At 33.5% G+C, this 19,611-nt stretch overlaps 1 protein-coding gene across 1 annotated transcript; it reads left to right on the forward strand.

Annotated features, from left to right (window-relative positions):
- Positions 1-3,052: 3,052 nt before the first annotated feature.
- On the forward strand, positions 3,053-17,952 carry LOC131179295 (nuclear pore complex protein NUP85). Its single transcript, XM_058145810.1, has 18 exons — positions 3,053-3,624; positions 3,788-3,890; positions 3,983-4,093; positions 4,195-4,278; positions 4,901-4,972; positions 5,104-5,160; positions 5,449-5,568; positions 5,687-5,887; positions 6,041-6,151; positions 6,252-6,289; positions 6,484-6,640; positions 14,482-14,583; positions 14,699-14,755; positions 14,963-15,109; positions 15,254-15,324; positions 15,434-15,521; positions 15,794-15,850; positions 17,379-17,952. Exons 1-18 carry the CDS (start codon positions 3,221-3,223, stop codon positions 17,574-17,576), a joined length of 2,178 nt encoding a protein of 725 aa, XP_058001793.1. The 5' UTR covers positions 3,053-3,220; the 3' UTR covers positions 17,577-17,952.
- The last annotated feature ends 1,659 nt before the right edge of the window (positions 17,953-19,611 follow it).

Raw genomic sequence — 19,611 nt, forward strand, 5'->3', positions numbered from 1 at the left:
TTTTGTGTAAAATAGCCACACTTTTAAGATTTTTCACCATTGTATTTAATAAAGTGAAATTAAATTTGAAAAGTTTATAATAAATTACAATATAGTACATAAAATTTTATTTGATTAACAAATAAAAGTTTTAGATATAATCGTGATTTAATATAAATGTTTGACATTTTTAGTCCATTAATAAAATTTTTATATTTAAAAATAAATTTTATTTTATATTTATTTTAATTGAAATTTTATACTAAAAATATTTTTATTAATTTCAATTAACGTTGTTGTCTTTTGAATCAAGTAAGATAAACCCATGTATTCGAATATAAAATATAAAAATAAGTTCTTAAATTTTTACAAACAATTTTGAAAAGAATATATAATTGAAAATACAAATTATAGTATCTATTAAATAAAATACGTATTTTATATATAATTTACTTTAATTAGCATGTGTATTTTATATAATGGATGCTATAATTTATGATAAATAAGTTTGAAATATAAATTTTGTGCACTTATTGTTTTTCCTTGTGAAGAGAAGTATAAAATCATGAATATTATTACATTAAGTTTTTTTTTTCTTTTAAATTAAAATTCAAATTCATTGGTGAGTTTTTTAAAGAATTAGACTATTTGTTTTTGCAGAAAATGAGTTAACAAAAAATATTTTTCTGATTGAATGAAAAACTAAGTTACTGTTAAGGAAGGGAAAGTCATTTTCTATATTCTAAATTTTGATAATCTTATTGAATTGCAAAAACGCTTATACATATATTATATAAATACATATTATTAATTTTACACTATAATCAAATAACAATAAATATTTTTATGGAATATATTTTTTTGAAAACATTTATCATACAAAATATTTTTTATATATAAGTTATTTTTTACAAAATAAACGGAATTTTAATAAGTAACAAGCTTAAATGCTGCACAATACTGCTAATTTTATCTTTTTATATATGTATTATGAGAATATAATTAATAAATTAAAAATTATTTTTAATTTTATTTTATAATAATATGAAGTATTATATCTACATTTTATAAATAAAATTATTATCTACTAACAAAATTATATTGCATATTAGTTACATATATATAATTTTGTTTAAAATCAACTAATGCTAATAGTATAATATTTTTTTAAAACAATATAATATTCATTATTTACTTATTATAAATTTATAATACATTGAAATATAATTTAATAATAAAAAATTTAATTTTAGAGTCTAATTATAAAATAATAATAAAAAAAAAATTAATCAACGCATCTAAAAAAATTAATATTTTTCTCATAATAATAGATTTAATATATAAAATTAATGTATATGCGCATGGCTTTAAAATATTTTTTAATCATTAAAAAATAAATTAAATATATTTTAATTACATCAAAATTTAAGGTATAACTAATAAGGGTATAACTAACTTAATTATTTGTTACTTGTACACTTTAATAAATTAATCTATAAATATATATTATAAGAAATCAATAGATATTATTTTTAATATTTTTAGATAACAATAATGATGATCAAAATCGCTCTATTATAAAATAATATTTACAATAAAAGTAAAATAAAAAAATCAAGAAATATTATTAAAGTAAATTAATAATTTATTATTATACTTTCCTTATAATGAGATGAAACTTTGATTTTTCATTAATCTAATGTTAATATAGAGTATAATTCATTTTATCATAAAATAAAGTCATTTTAAAATGAATTAACACTTTTTATTCGTGTTCGATAACCTACATGTCTTATAAAATAAAAAATTATAATTTATAAATAATATAAAATAATTTTTTTATTAAATTAGTAAAATAAAAATTATACATTTAAATAAATTAAAGTAAGGTCAATAAAAAAGCTTTATTTTTTCATAAATAATTGATAAAAATATAATAAATGTATTAAACAAATAGATTATATATTTTTAAAAATTATATTTTATTTTTTTAAGCTAATAAATGGAAGATTTTTTTTTGTGAATGAACATACAATAAGAGAGGAAGTTTATTTTAGGTTAAAGGAAAAAAAGATAATTTTTTTTTTAATTGCTCTTTTAATAATAATATAATAATAACACATAATACATAAAAGGTCGAGATTATCCTCATTGATGGGTTATATTCCATAGATTGAGAAGGGTAAACCTGTCATTATATGCTTGAAAACTATTTAAAGAAGCTGAATAAGAAAAGAAAATTACATGTCCCTCTGACTGCAGTGTCTAGCAGATGTCATCACTTGGCCACTCAAACAAAGCAAAGGAAGAGCAAAAAGGGATAAATTTGTACTTTTACTGTTTCGTAGGAATAGTAAAAATGTTGTCTGTCTTAATAATATATATAATAATAATTAAAAAAAATATATATGTAGACTAGATTTATCATGTAGATAAAAAAAATATAATATATGATATTGAGATATAAATTTTACATAATTTAAATAAGTTTTTTCATATTATAAATCTCATAAAAATAAATAAATAAATAAAATATATAAATTTTTCATAAAATTTAAATTTAATTTGTCATAAAATATGACGTGCATTAAATAAAATGTAACTATATATAAAATGCATATTAATAACGATATAATTCGTGTATGATATATTCTTTTCAAAAAATTTTTAAAAAATATATAAATTTATTTTTATATTTTATATTCAGATATATAAATTTATTTAGCTTAATTTAAAAGATAATTATATTAATTAAAATTAATAAAATTTTTATATAAAATTTTAATTAAAAATAAATATAAAATAAAATTTATTTTTAAATATAAAATTTAATTAATAAATTAAAAATATTAAATATTTATATTAAATTATAATTATATTTAACATTTTTATTTATAAATTTAATAAAATTTTAAATATTTTATAATTACCGTTAACTTTTCGAATATAATTCCCCTTATTCGTTCAAAATTAGGGATTATAAATATAAACGTAAATTAAGATAGCATTTGGCACATTTTGACGGTTGCCCTAAAAATGCCAGTAATTTCTCGCGTTTGCTTTGCCACACAATCAAATTTATAGCGGGAAGAGCAGAAACGGTGCGTTTTGCGCGTAAATTAGCCTCTCTCCTTGCCCAGTGGTCGAATTCAGTTTCTCTTAATTTCTTCAAAAACCCCTCCAAAACCCTAACACAAGCTTCTCAAAATCAGTAACCGGCACTCTAACCCTTCCCCTTGCAATGCCCCGCGTCGCGTCCGGCTCTGGCGGAGGTGGCGCGTCAGATTCAATCACCGGTGCGTTGGTCCCCTTTTTGCCGGACTCTCAGGATGCTGTAGTGTACCCGCTTCGTCACGGCCTAAAGCCCCCAATTTCCCGTGTATCTATCTCTTGGGCTCGAGGTAACACCTTACGAGTCTCAGTTTTTCGGTCATCGCCCGCAGAATCCGACTCCGATGAAGATGTTGGGGGAAAAGTGATGGAGGTGAGGCCAGGCGGCAACGTAGATGGACAGCTCAGTGACGCGCAATGGCGGAGGATCGCTTACGGTTCCGTCTCTCCTTTCGCGCTTCTGCAGAGTCGCAGGAACTCGGCTTTGAGCGTGTCCAAAATGGGATTAAGTCCATCCCCATATCATCTTGAGTGGTAATTGATTTGTAATTTTTTTTATAATTTAAAAATTTCGCTTTGCACTGTAGAATTACTTTTGTTGCTTAAGCAAAACTCGCATGAGATCATGATACTAATTATGTAACAATTGAGTTTTGTATTTTATTTTTTTTCTATTGGTTAAAATGTGGAAAATCAGGTGGGAGTACGTAAGTGAGTACAGCAAGGACGTAAGTTCGCTTCTTGGTAATCCAAAGTCTTCTGCCGGTCCAGTGATTGAAGATCCAAAGGAAGTTTTAAAGGTTAATATATGATTCAAATGTTTTCCTGAAGCAAGGTTCTTTTTCTAGTTTAAAATCAGTTCCTGTATAACTATGTAAATTATTTTATGTAGAAAGTTGAGGAACCAACTTGTTTAAAGGCTGCATGGGATCTGATGGAGATGTTTTATGCAGACAAGCTGTCCCAAGCATGGCTGCCTGAGCGTCTCGTCGATTGGTTGGCTGTAATGATTTTCATATCTTTTATTTGCTCAATTTTGGCAATTATATTTTCTGGGACCCCTCCTAATACTTCTGTTATTCTTATGGTTTTTCTTAACTGCAGGATTATGATAGCCTCCTATCAGATACACAGGCAACTGTCTATTTGAAACTCATGGAGTTTCAAGGACGACTGGTCACATTACTGGTTTGACTATGTCCTGCTTTTTTAAATTCTGGTGTCTATATGCACCTTTTTATTAGAAACAAAAGAGAAAACGAAAGTTTAACCATCTTTCAGCTAGATGGCCTGACTTTTTTGACTTGCCTGCTGAAGTTTATGATAAAGCTGCTACTATAACAGTTAAATTCCTGTTTTCTTTATGCTTTATGATTGATTTTTATGTCATATTATGAGTAAGGTGATGAATTGTATATTTCTAAGTGTAATTTTTTTTTTTCTGGACTCCGGAATCTGGATTGAATGAACTTTTCCTTGTCTTTGCTGTTTTGATTATCTAATATTTAGTTGGTTTCTGTCAGTTATCTGGAAATGTTGGCTTTTCGGATGCATGTTTGAGTTTCTGCATTAAAAAGTTGGTCTTGTTGAAATTTGGCCAGAATGATAAAATCCCATCATTTCCTAAATTTGTGTTTTTTGAGATTAATGTGCTATTTATGGGTTAATAGAGATTTTTTTTTGCCATTTTATGGCATTAATGACCATTTTCCTGTTTATTAATGTTTCTGGTCATTAAGTTATTATCCTTATCCATAAATATTGTTTGGAGTTCTTTATGATTGTGGAACTTTTAATTTGTTAAATGAAGGTCATTGAGGATGATTCTAGATACTGGGAGGTGATATCTTCAGCCTTAGCAGTTGCTTGGCTAGAGATTGCTGTAAGTAGTTTTCGGTCTGGACTTTGCTGTAGATATTGAGTGTTACATTACATTTTCAATGATGAAAAATTGAGAAATGCTTATTTTGGAATGCATACAATTAAATTGAACTCAATAATTTTCACTTGTAGGTGAAAATGTTGCGATTGCATGGATCTTATCAATTGGATCAGCTTGGCAGTAGAGAGGTTAGTAGGAATTAAATAACAAAAAATTGAATATATGTGATACAGTTAAGAAAAAAATTCTTTTACTTGTTAGTGTGCAACTTATTTGTATGCTTTTTAGACTATCACATTGTAATGGATGTTGTAGTACTAAACCTATGTTTGGCTTGTATAATCGTGCAAGTTGGCAACTTGATAGAAACCTCTCTTCTTGATTAAATTTACTTGGCATGCATTTACTCGACATTATGTGGCCATGTTTGCTGCATTGGATCTTACATCTTGTTTGTTTTCTGTGTTCTTGAACAGACAGAGAATGGCCTTGTAGAGGCTGTTGCAGTTCTTATTTCAAAGATGCCACGCTTGCGTCCAGAATTAGGAGCTGGAAAATTGGGTGAATGCTTCAAAACCAAGCCCGATTTTATGAAGGTACTTTGAATCTTTGGATAAAAAGTGGTCATAGAATTCCTATAATCATTTTGTCTTTATGTTTTCCCTTGAACTTTCTGCTTTTATACTTTTGTGCACCATTCTTTCAATAACCTAGGCATGGGAGAGATGGCGAGCACAAGTAACTAAGTTGGAGTCCAGTGCATTCTGGCTTCAGTGTGATCACCTTCAGACTCGAGAGGGCTTGAAAAATATGCTACAGATCATGTTGGGAAATGCTAGCATTCTCTCAACTGCAACCTGTAATTGGATGGAGCTGTATATATCTCACATTCTATACATAAGGCCATTCACTGTTGTAAGTGCCTAACTAGTCTCCTTGATGGATTTTCAGATTTTCTTGAGATTAGTAATTTTTGTAACATTGAGTTCTTGGTTTTGCAGTTTTATGTTATAAAAAAAATGTGTTAGTGAAACTGAAATTCCCATTTAATGGCTTTTCTGGGTTCAGGGTTTAGAAAGCATGTACAGCCTAGCTCAGAAATGCATTCAGTTGAAACCAATGACCATTCCACATAAGTTGATGCGGCTTATTGTAGGAATTCTTGGGGAAAATACAGAGGTGTGCTATGTGGCTCAGACACTGCAGTGCAAATTCTCTATTATTTTACTCTTTAATTTTTCCCTCAATATAACTCATTGGGATTTTTCAAATGCTACAGGTTATATTAGCAGAATGCTCAAGAGATTTTGGCACTTGGTAAGCTGTTTTATTATCTTGTTCTAACCTCATTTTAAATTGAATTCAGGTTCTTGATCTTTTTATTTAAAAAATCCCACTAGAGAACTCTTTTAAGTCTAGAAAATAAGAAATTGGTAGGCCGAGTAAAGCTAGGAAATGCCTTTTTTTTTGGGCTGTGTGTGTATGGAGTGTAACTTTTTATGACTTTGCAGGATGGCAGCTCATGCCATAGAGTTTTTGACTGCTGGGAGTGATCAAGCGGAAGTTCTTTTACATGAGGAGCGTGATAACTTGGGGGGAATCAACATAGAGGAACTCCATCGACTTATTTATGCTCAAGTTCTATCTTCTCATATCTTGACTTGGCAAGTAAGTCCGAATTCCTTGAATAAAGATTTATAATAGTAACTTCATTTCAAAGATGGTAGATCATTTTAGAGTTGGAATTATTATCAGGTTTATTGTGTGTGCGTGTGTGTATGTATATATATAATTTTTTTTTTTTCATATTTTAGCTTATGTTGGTTATTCAACTTGTAGAAAGAGATGATTCTCCTTGATTTCAATTAATCTGTACATGAGAATATATATACAATTAATCCCTATAATTGTATTCTACTAATTAGGAAGAAATCCAAAATAGGAATACAGAATACAGAATATACAGAGAAATAATACATTCAGAGCTTTTATGAAGATATCTCCTAACTGCTCTCCAGTTTTGATGTGTCCTGTTGAGATGATCTATTGTTGAATCTTTTCACGAATAAAGTGACAATCAATCTCAATATGTTTGGTCCGCTCATGAAACACAGGATTAGAAGTAATATGGAGAACAGCTTGATTATCACACCACAATTTCGCAGGTAGGGAGTTCTTAAAACCTGTCTCATTTAGTAATTGAAGTATCTACATGACCTCACATATTGATTGTGCCATGGCTCTATATTCCGATTCAGCACTAGATCGAGAAACTATACTCTGTTTCTTGCTTCTCTAAGACACCAAATTTCCTCCAACAAAAACGCAATATCCAGTAGTTGACCTCCTGTCAACCTTAGATTCAGCCCAGTCAGTATCTGAAAAACATTCAACATTCAAATGCCTATGATTATCATGTAACAAACCTCTTCCTGGAGCGCTCTTCAGATAATATAAGATTTGTTCCAAGGCTTCCCAATAAGCAATAGTTGGGAAAGACATAAACTGACTTACCACACTAACGGCATAAGCAATATCAGGACGAATGACTGTAAGGTAGTTCAATTTTCCTACCAATCTCCTGTATCTCTTTGGATCTTCAAACAACTCACTATTCCTTGCTAACAGTTGTAAATTTGGAGTCATTGGTGCACTGCAAGGCTTAACACCTAATTTCCCTATCTCTGTCAATAAATCGAGGACATATTTTCTTTGAGATAAGAAAATATCCTTCTTACTTCTCATAACTTCAATACCATGTAGAAAAAGATGATTCTCCTTGATTTCAATTAATCTGTACATGGGTATATATATACAATTGATTCCTATAATTGTGTTCTACTAATTAGGAAGAAATCCTAAATAAGAAATTCTAAATAGGAATACAGAATATAGAATATACAGAGAAATAATATAGTGATTGACTTTCCATAACACAACTTGACATTTGTATTGACAAAAATAATATATTGTATGTTTGACATATTAGTCTTAGTCTTATTTAAAAGAGAAGCCTTATTAAACAAGATTAATACTATTTAGGTTTGAACTTGAAGTAGAGAAAAAATAAGAAGTAGTGATTGTTTTGACATTTCAAATGGTAATTTTTAGTTATTTATTTTAGTGAATTAGGTTATTGTAGAAGAGGCTGGATTGCAAATAGATACTGATGTTTTGGGAGCCATCAATCATGATAGAACACCATGGCAGTTTATTGATTTTATACAAAATAAGAATTGACTTTTTAAATAACAAAGAAAGTCAAATGCTCTTCTTTTCATAATGTCCTTTGTACTAGGAAATGCTCCATTTCAGAGTCTACCGTCTATTGCCTGTGATAGGATTTCTGAAATTCTTTCTTGCACATTGAAAAGGTGCTATTTTCTTAGATATGAAGCATTGAAGATGATATGGTTTATGTTGCCCCAAAAGTGGTAGCGTGTTTTCTCTGTCTACCTAAAGTTTTTCTTAGTCTCTCATCAAGTATCTTGAGTATCATGTTTTACAGGTGATGGTTGGAGGTTTTTTCTTAGTGAAGTCCTTGAGTCTGAATCTTTTGCTTCTCTCCATCAGGATTCCTGAGTTCTTAAGTTATAAGGATGAGGTTGGTAGATAAGCCTTTAAGGTTAGTGTTTTTCCTTTTGGTTTACTCTGATGGAATAGTTATCAAATTCCATTAATGAGTTGTGTAATAAAACCAATTGTATGTCCTGAGAGGATGTCACTCTAGACTTAAATGATGATGACCAAGCAGCTATTGTTGTAGCTAGTACAAAATTAGCAGGGAAACTCTTATCGAAAAAATCAGTTCAAGACTTCAAGTTACCCATATTAAAGATGTCTTGAATCAAGTGTGGAACTTGACATTTGATTTCTGAGTAAAAACCAATTCCTGCATCTCCTAACACTTTCTTATTTACTTTTGCACATGAGAGAGATAAAATTAGGGTTTTAGAAGGGGTTCCATGGTCTGTGAGTAATCAACTTCATATTTTGCAACAATGGTCTCTAGAGCAGAAGATTGAGGAATTGGATTTCTCGACATGCCCTTTTTGGGTACAAATCCATGGTTTGTCTCATAACCAAATGACGCGAGAAAATGCTTTTCTGATTGGGAAGATTTTCAATAAGCTGTTAGAAGTCGACTTTGCAGTGGATCAAGAAGTGTCCATTTGCGTATTCGAGTAGAGCTTGATGTGAATAAACCTCTTGTGGGAAGTTTTACTGCCAAGAAGAGTAATGGTTTATTGGAGAGAGTTCGCTTTTGGTACGAGAGACTTCCTGATGTTTGTTATATGTGTAATTATTGAGGCATCAGATTCAATTTTGTCCTAATGTGGCAAAAGTGGCCTGGTCGAAAATAGAGGAAAGCGTCAGGAATATGGCCTATGGATGAGGGCGGAGATATGGCATTTCGATCATCATCACCAAAGCCGATGGGGATACGCTTCCAAGTGGGATGAGGGGGCAGGGAGACCTGGTGAAGTTTCAAATTAGGAAGTGCGTGTTGATCACTCCCCAACATCTCTCTCTTTTTCGAAGGATGGACAAGCACAATCAGTTAGTCAATCAAGTCTTATCACATGTTCTATTCCCCACATCGAGCCCATGAACATAACCGCCAATTATACAAATCCTATCAATTTCGCTGCACAAGGAGACCGTCTCACATCAGGTTATGATTCACCAAACCCAACATAAAAGTTCTCTCCAAGCATTCTTACTCTGGAAAGAACTGAGACAACCAGTAAGTTTATCTTTTCTCAACCTTCGATTGGGTCTTTAGCAGAGGGTTCAACGGCATCTTTGAAAAAAATCCTCTTTATCAATTATAGCCCCATCAAAAAAAGGAAAGGAGGGTCAAATTGCAGTTAACAAACCCAATCCATGGCCCTATATTCCAACATTATCTAGCTTATCTTGGGTTGAAATAATTGGCAAGCCCATAAAGCTGCCTGAAAGCAACCCAGTGTTAAGCCATAATCCTCTTAAGTCCTTGTATAGTGGGCCAGAATGAATCAGAGAGTTTACCGGTTCCAAAAGTATCTTCTCATTAGAATCCTAGCAGTTCTTCTTGCATGAAGACTAAGAAAATGTTCATACCTAAATTGAAATACTTAGCTCGCAGAAAAGTATGAGCATGCAGCAGGGAGTAGTATAGGATGCTCTTAATTTTAAAACAATGGAAGACAATAGTGGAGATGGTGACAACAATAGTGGGTTTTCAATTTCTAAGGCGTCGGCGGCTGGCCTTCAGCCACCAGAGAAGCCATGACTCTATTAAGCTGTAATTGTCAGGGAGCCGGGCAACCCTTGACAATGAGAACATTGAGAGATTTAATCTCCAAGAATAATCCCAAAGTAGTTTTCTTAATGGAAACAAAAAAAAAAGGAAGCTCTTTTTGGAAAGGTGGAGAAGCAGGTATGGTTTTAGTCATTCCTTTTATCTGGATCCGTTTGGGCTATTAGGGGGTCTGGCTTTGTGGTGGCATGGGAATGTTCCTCTTCAAATTGTAAATGCAACGAAGAATTGGATTCATATTGCTTTTAATAAGAACCCAATGTGGTTGGCAACTTTTGTTTGTGGTCCTCCTGAAGTGAATGATCGTGTAGCCTTCATAAATGAGTTGAAGTGTATGGGAAGAAATAGGGGAGAACCATGGCTTATTCTAGGAGATTTTAATATCTGCAGTAATTCTATAGATAAATGGGGATGGCACAGTATTCACCATCCAAGTGCAGAAGCTTTCCATGATCTTCTATTTAAAGAGGCCCTTGGTGAACTTGATTTTCATGGAAATAGATTTACCTGGTACAATAAGCAGCATGGTCACAATTGTATTATGGAGAGCATTGACAAGGCAGTGGTTAGTCCAGAATGGAGGTCTCTGTTTCTCTTCTCTCAGTTGTTCCATGAAAAATTAATTGCCCCTAATCACAGGCCTTTAATCCTGACTTTTCTTGATAGCCCAAGGAAACCTCCAAGGCAATTTGTCTTTGACTTAAGATGGCCGACATCAAGTAATTGTGAAGATGTTATCAGTCGAGCCTAGTCAGATTCTATTTCTGGAAGTTCTTTACAAGCAAAATTGAGTCAATGTTGATAGGTGTTAGTGGATTGGAGCAAACAAGAATTTGGGAATTCTAGACAAAGAATTTATGAGTTATCTAATCATCTTGATGCTCTTCAGTCATCAGTGAATGGTTCAATATCTCAAGATGAGATTTTGTAAAATCCTAGTTGAAGCAGCAATGTCAGTTGGAACAGATTTTCTGGTATCAAAAAGCTTGGGTTGATTGGTTGTTGTTTGGTGATAAAAACACCCGTTTCTATCATGCCCATGTTTCTAGTCGAAGGCAAAGAAATCAAATCATTAAAATTAAAAATGCTAATGGGGTCTGGTTGCATCGGGATGATGAGATTAAAGCAGAAGCTCGCTCGTATTTTTCCTCTCTATTCTCAGCAGATCAGGTATCTCTCTCAACTAAATTCCTATATATTATTCCCTCTGTGTTATCGAAGCATATGAATAAAGAATTATGTAAACTGGTGTCTGAGGATGAAGTTAAAGAAGCAGTTTTTTCTTTTAGGGGCTTACAAAGCCTCAAGTTTGGACGGTTATCAGGGTGTATTCTATAAAAAATACTGGAGAATAGTTAAAAATGAGGTGATGTCTATGTTGAGGGATTTTTTTCATTATAATTTTTTTCCTCCACGGTTGAACTCCATTATTATAACGTCAATTTCGAAAACTTTGAATCCTCAATCTTTTGCTGATTTTCAACCAACAAGCCTGTGTAATTTCTTACAAAGCGGTTTCCAAAATCCTTGCTAATCGTTTGAGGCCCTGGCTAAATGACATTATTTCTCCTCTGCGGTCTGCATTTGTGCCTAATCGGAGCATTCAAGATAATATCTTGGTGGCCCACGAAGCTTTTGTTGCGTTGAGAAGGCATCAGAAAGGGAACCAGTGTGCTATGGCTATCAAAGTTGACATCCATAAGGCGTACGACAGTGTCTCTTGTATTCATCATTGTATATCTTCGGTGGAGCATGCTATTCGGATCAACGGAGACATTTCTAGTTTTTCCCATCTGGGCAGAGGTATCCATCAAGGTGATCGTATATCACCATACCTTTGTCTTCTAGTTTCGGATGTGTTATCTCGAATGTTGGATCGTGCAGTTAATGGGAATGTTATTTCAGGATTTAAGATCAATAGAAGATGTCCAACTTTGACCCATTTGCTGTTTGTAGATGATACGATCCTTTTTGGATGTGCCTCTCGGTCGGAAGCTTAACATCTTAAGAGGATTTTGGATGATTATAGTCAATGTTCAGGGTAGCGTATTAATCTTTAAAAATCAGATTTTACTTTCAGTGGTAACACGCCTGATTCAGTGAAGCAAGCTGTGGAATCTGTTCTCCATATACATAATTCGGGTATGCTTTCCAAATATTTGGGTATTCCTCTTTCCTGGGGTCGGTCAAAATCTCAAGTATTGAATTTTCTCAAGGATTGAGTTAGAGCTAAGCTGTTTTGTTGGAAGGCTAAGTTTCTAACCATGGCAGGGCGAGAAATTCTCATTAAGGCTGTAATACATGCCATTCCAGACTACATCATGTCAGTTTTCAAGCTTCCCAGTGGTTTGATTCGTGACCTCCATCAGTTGGCTTCTAAATTTTGGTGGCAACATTCTCTAGATAAATCCAACATCCACTGATTAGGCTGGCATAAGTTATCCAGAAGAAAAAAGGATGGTGGAATTGGTTTTTGAGATTTGATGCTATTTAATGATGCTTTATTAGCCAAGCAAGCTTGGAGGATGTTAAAAAATCCTGATGCTCTGAGTTAAGATAATTAAAGGCATCTATTATCCCTTCACGGACTTTATGAGTGCCAATCCAGGATCTCATCCATCCACGTTGGTCCAGTCTTATCCAAGGAAGAGAAGCTGCCAGAGATGGTTTGTGAGATGCCATGTTTTATCTCCTCGTTTCTTATTGTGTGGGAGGAGCCTTGGATTCCATCTCTCCCTGGTTTTAAAATTGCAAGTCCTCGACCACGGGATAACCCTATTGTTTACATAGCTGATTTAATTACAGTAAGGAATTAGTGGGATATTAACATTCTTAGGCCTTCTTTTTCACTTGCTGAATGTCGGGAAATTCTTAAAATCCCCCTTGGAGGCTGTCATAGAGATCCTGTTATGATTTGGCATCATTCTTGTATGGGCATCCCTTTTATCAAAGCTGTTTATAACAGACTTAAATTTAATCAGCAAGATCGCATTTCAACAGCCCATCCTTCTTCCTCCTGAGATCACCTTCCTCAGTTTTGGCAAAAATTATGGTCTCTATTCATTCCCTAGAAGGTGAAACTGTTCTTGTGGAGGCCTTGCAATAATGCTTTAAAGGCCAACTTGTATAGTAGAAAATGTTCAGATTCCCCATTGTGCCCAGTCTGCAGTAGCCAAGTGGAGACTGTGGAACACTGTCTTTTATTCTGTGCCCATGCTAGAGCTACTTGGTTTGGTTTTTTCACCAGGTCTTCAACCAAGTAAGATTGGTTTCTCATCATTCTCTTTTTGGTGGCTCGGTTTAGGAGAATTAGTGCATCTGAATTCTTATAATATTCTAATTTCAGTGGCCATGACTTGCTAATATATTTGAAAGTCTAGAAAATGCATCAGTCTTTGATTCTCACCACCCAGATCCTGTTTCTACTATTACAAAAGCTAAGAATGCTGTTGATGAGCTGTGTTTCTTGGTGGCCCTGCATCATCCCTCATTGCCAAATCAACAGTTTCCTGTGTTCTCTGCATGGCGTCCCCCTGACCAAAATTGTGTCAAAATTAATGTTGATGCCTCTTTTGTTAGAACCTCTGGAAGAGCAGGTATTGGTGTTGTAGTTCGTAACTCAGCAGGGGCTTTAATTGATGGATATGTAGCTTCTCTTTTTTGTTCCTCTTCTCTGGTAGCAGAAGCCCAAGGTCTTCGGGCTGCATTATGTTTAGCTAGAAATTGAGGATGGTCTCATATTTCTTTTGAATCAGATTATCTCCAGTTGACAGCTTGTCTAACTTTCCCTTTAGATCCTATTCCCTGGGAGATAGAAGCAGTAGTTCATGATATTAAAAGTCTTTTATTTGTGCATCCTTATTGGTCTGTCAAATTCATCCCTAGAACAGCTAATGGATGTGCTCACTGGGTAGCTGGTAAAGTGAGGATTGATTCTTTACCTTTGAGTTGGCTTTCGAATCCTCCTACCCATTTAGCTAATCTATTGGTTACTGATAGGATGTACCCTTTATCTTCATGAATGAATATCTCTTTTCTGGTTAAAAAATGATATGGTTTTGTGCTATTATTCAATATGTTGTTTATGCTCTCTGTTTTGACATTTTTACCCTTATTAAATGCTTCTCATTTTTTTGCCAAGAATAATTTATTCTTTCCTTTTATTGACTAGCAGATTTCACTCATCCTGATTCTTTTGTGTCTGCAGATTGCTCCAATTTATTTGATATCTTGTATGAAGCAGGGAATGGGATTATTGGAGATTTTATTGTACAGGCAGCCTGTTCAACATAATCAATTACTGGTTAAGGTAACCAGCAATTGATTCATCTTTAGTTTCAGCCTTCTATTCTTGTTGCCATTTTGCCTTTCTTAACTCAATCATGTTGAATTGTTATTTTCATTATTTTTTTTAACTCATGCAGAATTTGGAGATTTGCCGTCTTTATGAACTTGACAGTGTCAGCTCAAACATTATGAAGGTACATGTAATCTTTGAAGGCATGATATACCTTGTTGACATATGAACACCAAAAAAAATTCATGGAATTTGATTCTCTTGTGGTTTTGAGATTACCCTGGAACTTGTTTATTTATGTACAGTTGCATTAACAAAGTCAATTTCTCTGGAGAATTTCAAGATGTCAAATGCATTGTATTTATGTTGATAACTTAACATTAATGCATAGATTGCTGGAGTATACCATTGGAAACATGGTAGGAAAGGTTATGGCGTTTTTTGGCTTCAACAAGCTCGGGATGAAGTTTGTCTTAACAGAATTGCTCAGCAGCTGTTTAATTCTGTTGGAAAGTCAATCTCCGATGAAAGTTTCAAGGTTTTTTTCCCCCTCATTTTTGTCCATTCAATTAAGTAGTCTATGTGTTATTCAAAGTTCCTTTCAAGTGCCACTTCTTACTTATTTTGCAAAGTTAATAACCTTTTAAATCTTTTAAATTGATTTAATTCCTTGTCCATACAGCAATGGGAAGGTTTAATTGAATTGCTGGGTTCAGAATCCAAGCCTGCTGGGGGTCTTGAGTTCCTGCACAAGTATGGATTTTTCCAATTAAGCCATGATTATTGCTATCTGTTTTTTTTTTTTTTTTTCCAGTTTTGTGTTCTCATTCTTTCCTTAATTCTGACCTTAGTTGCATCACAGGTATAGGGATTTTAAGAGGTCTCTTAAGCAGGTTAATGATGGAAAAATTACAGATGCTACTCAGCAAGCTGTGGAATCACTAATGTCGGTATGCACAGTGGACAAGCTCTGTATCGAATAGCTGTAGTACCATGCTCATAACTAATCTGTGATTCCTAAGATCTTGGAGCTAGCCAAGACATAGCCTTGCAACTCCTCGTTGAATATTTAGTTTTTTGTACAAGCACTGTAATTTTTATAATTTTTAAAACATGAGTTCCTGTTATACACAGGATTTTTATGTGGCAAGAAAACCTTTATATTATTAATATTTCTTATTAGGTTTAATTTCTGAATGATTTCTGCTTTGTGAATATGCAGCTTATGAAAAACACTTCTACACCTCAACGTTTCTGGCTGCCAATTCTTTATGATTCGGTGAGCTGCTCTTTTATCTCAAAAAGTCAGTAATGATTTTGCTGTTTATTTTGTTTTTGTGCAACGGAACTACTTATTTGGCTATGAGCCAGACCTTTTCTATTTGAATTCTAATTGTAGAGAGGTATTGTTGGTAGGGAAAGGTATAGAAAGTTACCATGCGGCTTTTCCGTTTTAGATGAGGGCTTGTGGATTCACGCGGTTAGCATTTAGCTGACAAAACAACTAACACCATTAGAAATGCTGACGCTACACAATAGAAAAACAAATTTTTTTTTCCTGACTTGTCAATACGTGGGTCACACTAAATTAAAAATTTTTTATTACTTATAAAAATTAATTAAAAATTTTTGTTTTATTTACTTTGAGATCCCCATATATTTCCATTATTTATAAGTTCATCCCTGTATTTTAACAGTTTGGTTCCTGAATATTGTAATTATTTACAAGTTGGTCCCTTAATATTATCATTATTTACAAATTGGTCCTTGTATCTCTCTCTTTCTCTCTCTCAAAAACCCTAACCAAAGCCTCTTGTGCCTTGGACACATCAACCTCCTTCCCACCAACATCCCCATTAATCCACAATCACATTTTGAATTGGATTATGGGCAATATTTCACAATCAAGCTAACACTTTGATTCACAATCAAACTGACAATTTGAAAACAATCACATTTTGGGCAATAAATAATAATTGTAATAATCCTCCACAACATGGAGTTTGAATGTCTATCTTAGTGAGCTCACAAAAACCAATCTCCTCCCTATTGACTTGAGCAGGTACCAAATAACCGATGTGCTCAGGGAAAATTTGAAGGGAGATGAGAGCTCTGAGATCTCAAGGAGATCGGCGGCTTCATAGAGGTTGTCCATGGCTACACACTTGGCGCATTTAAGTAATAGGCCGAGGAGTCTGAGAATAGTAGGCTCCACGCAATCTTCCTCGCCAATAGTCTTGTCTCCTGAGACAATAATCTCACTAGAGAAGTTAGTTTGTTTGGCAGAAGGGTTGTCGGCGTTGCCTAAGGCATCCCTGCCTGCCTACCCGTTTTCTGTTGACGCGATTCATCTTCAGGAAGTAGAATTGTTTGAGTTAGAACTAGAATTGTTTGGTGATTGAGGAACTAAGCTTTGAAGCATGACCAGAGAGAGAGAGATAGAGAGAGGAGAGAGAGAGAATCAATTTTGGGGAAGAATTAGGATAAGAGGAATTGGGTTAGGGATTAAGGGCAAATCTATTTTGTGGAAGAATTAATGGGGTTAGTTTTTTCGTATTGTGGGATTTGGGGGAAAGGAGATTTCATTTTTTTTTTGTGGGACTGACAGAAAAATCAATTTTTTAATGTGTCAAATCAGCATTTGTAATGGTATAGTTATTTTATCACTTCAAGTCCTAATGGCATGAAAATATATGCCCTCATCTGCAATGAAAAAACCACAGGTCTTGAGTGGTAGAAGTGCGAAGTCATACGACACTTTTTTGTATTTTCCCCATGTTGATACCTTCGATAATTTTTCTCTGCAGTTGAAACTGCTTTACTGGCAGGAGCGACCTTTATTGAATGTGTCTCAAACAAACCTCTTGTTGAATAAACTGCAAGAGTTGTCGATGGCAAGGCTGCACCCAGACTTCATTGAAGCTGACTTGCCACCCCAGGCCTTGAGCTCTGTTAGACTAGCTCTTGCCACAAATCTTGGACGTGCCATCCTAGAAGAATCATGATCCTCTGCTTGACATTGTTTGAGGCCATTATTGTTCAGTACCATGCCTGAGTTTCCCTTTTATCCCTGTTCAGAGCATTGGCAGCCACAATCATCCTGGTAAAACTAGTATTTCGCAAATTCTGGGACTCGGGCAACATCTTTATGTTGTATATTCACACAGTTGATTGTTCCATGACAAACCGTTGATTATGTTATTATAGAACAGCAACAACTTGTAGAAGTTGCTAAGGTTTAGCTTGAGATGTTATTATACCTGTGTTTGACATTGCTTTAAAATTACAGTAATTATTCGTTTGGCTGAGGCTTCTTGTTGGCAGAAACATAGAGATGCCTGTTAGAGGATTTAGAGAATGTGATCAGCTAGGGTTGATATATCTTCCAGTTTTTGTTTTTGTTTTTGGGGTTTTTTTTTTCCTGAAAATTAAGCAGTTAACATGTTCATTTTGCTGTTAATTGTCATGGGTTTCCTGAGCATTTTAGTGTTGTAGATTGCGAGTGACATATCAGTAACACTAGTAGATTAAACTAAAAATACTAAAGTCAATATTTGAATTCTAGGCAAACTTTCTTCACACTGCTCAGATATGGTTTGCTCTTTGCTTTGGACTCTACTGAGTATCTCGATTGTTTTACAAGTAGTGATTGGAGTTGTGGTCTTGATAATAGAAGATCCACTAATGGCTTCGCTATCTATTCGGGCAAGTCCCATGCGATTCACGTTTGCCAGATCAAGTGAGAGTGAATATAATGCCATTTCTAACACAACTCCAGAAGTGTTGCGGATTCGATCTCTACTTTCTGGGCTTGGTTTTTTTCGCCTTGTTGTGGTGTGATAATATTGGCCTTATCCATAAAAATCGAAAGGCCTTGTTGACATTTGTGGGTGGGCCGGTATGTTTTAATTGAGGTTCCATGTGGGGCGTGTTTAGGACAGAATCTTTGGACTTTCACATCGGTTGTAGACGTGTGTGTGTGGGTGGGTTTATAGGCATGTGCTGAGATTTTTTTCAGTTAACAATTGCCTGGATGTGGGTATTGGTATAGTAATTCTTATACTCCCGTGTGTGTTTCAATTTACTATAAAAAAAAAGTATATAAAACTTGATTATTACTTCGTGCAAGAAGTATCTGGCATATATTTTAAGAGTTGAAAAAAAAGAAAAACTGAGATCTAACCATGAACTTGTAAGTAGCCATATAATTAGGGCTTATTTGGTATTACTGCTAAAACTATCGTTGAGAAAATTTTTTTTTTTAAAATATATTAGTTATAGAATAGATATAAAAACACAAAATATAAAGTAATTTTTTCCAAATTAGTTTTTTCAATTGTATTTAAAATTGTGCTTTGATTTAGAAAAATAATTTTGACTTCTAAAATTCAATATCAAATAGATACTTGGCGTTATTGGGCAATGGTTATTAGCTGCTTTAGTAACTGTCACTAGTTAGTAATTGTTACTAGTTGTTAGTTGTTAAATATTAACTGTTAGTGATTAATTATTTATATAGTGATTTAAAGTAAAAATGTTCGGTAAAAATAATCGTTAGAATAGCCGTTACATGTAAAATAATATTATCCTATTGATATTAGTTAAAACGCTTTGATAAGTTTTTATAAATCACTCATTCAACTTAGAAATAATATTTTGATTACGGTCAAAACATAGCAAGCCCTTAATCACCAATATTGTAATAGCATTATAGAACAAACTATACTCATTGTTCGCTTGTAAATAACTCACAAAAGATTGCTCCAAGGATTATTTAGAGAGAGGACCTTCAAATGACAGCCCCGAACATCCATTTTCATTAAAGTTGCACTCCTTTGTCGTTCTTCAGACCCACACACTCATAGAGACTAACACAGACATCTTTACGTTATTTTATCTTCAAAGTGTTTAATCCACAATTTTAATTAGGGGTCTCACTCTTGTGATACGGATAAAATATTTATAATTCTGTTTCAAGGCTAAACTTTTTAAATTGAGAAACAGTTAACATAGATATTAATTTGTTAACTGAATTTAAAT

Source organism: Hevea brasiliensis, chromosome 4 (genome assembly GCF_030052815.1).
Source record: "Hevea brasiliensis isolate MT/VB/25A 57/8 chromosome 4, ASM3005281v1, whole genome shotgun sequence".
Classification (NCBI taxonomy): domain Eukaryota; kingdom Viridiplantae; phylum Streptophyta; class Magnoliopsida; order Malpighiales; family Euphorbiaceae; genus Hevea; species Hevea brasiliensis.

Coding starts and splice junctions, on each gene's coding strand:
- LOC131179295 (XM_058145810.1), top strand. CDS start 3,221: ATGCCCCGCGTCGCGTCCGGCTCTGGCGGAGGTGGCGCGTCAGATTCA. Junction 3,625..3,787: donor TCCCCATATCATCTTGAGTG/GTAATTGATTTG, acceptor GTGGAAAATCAG/GTGGGAGTACGTAAGTGAGT. Junction 5,569..5,686: donor CCAAGCCCGATTTTATGAAG/GTACTTTGAATC, acceptor TCAATAACCTAG/GCATGGGAGAGATGGCGAGC.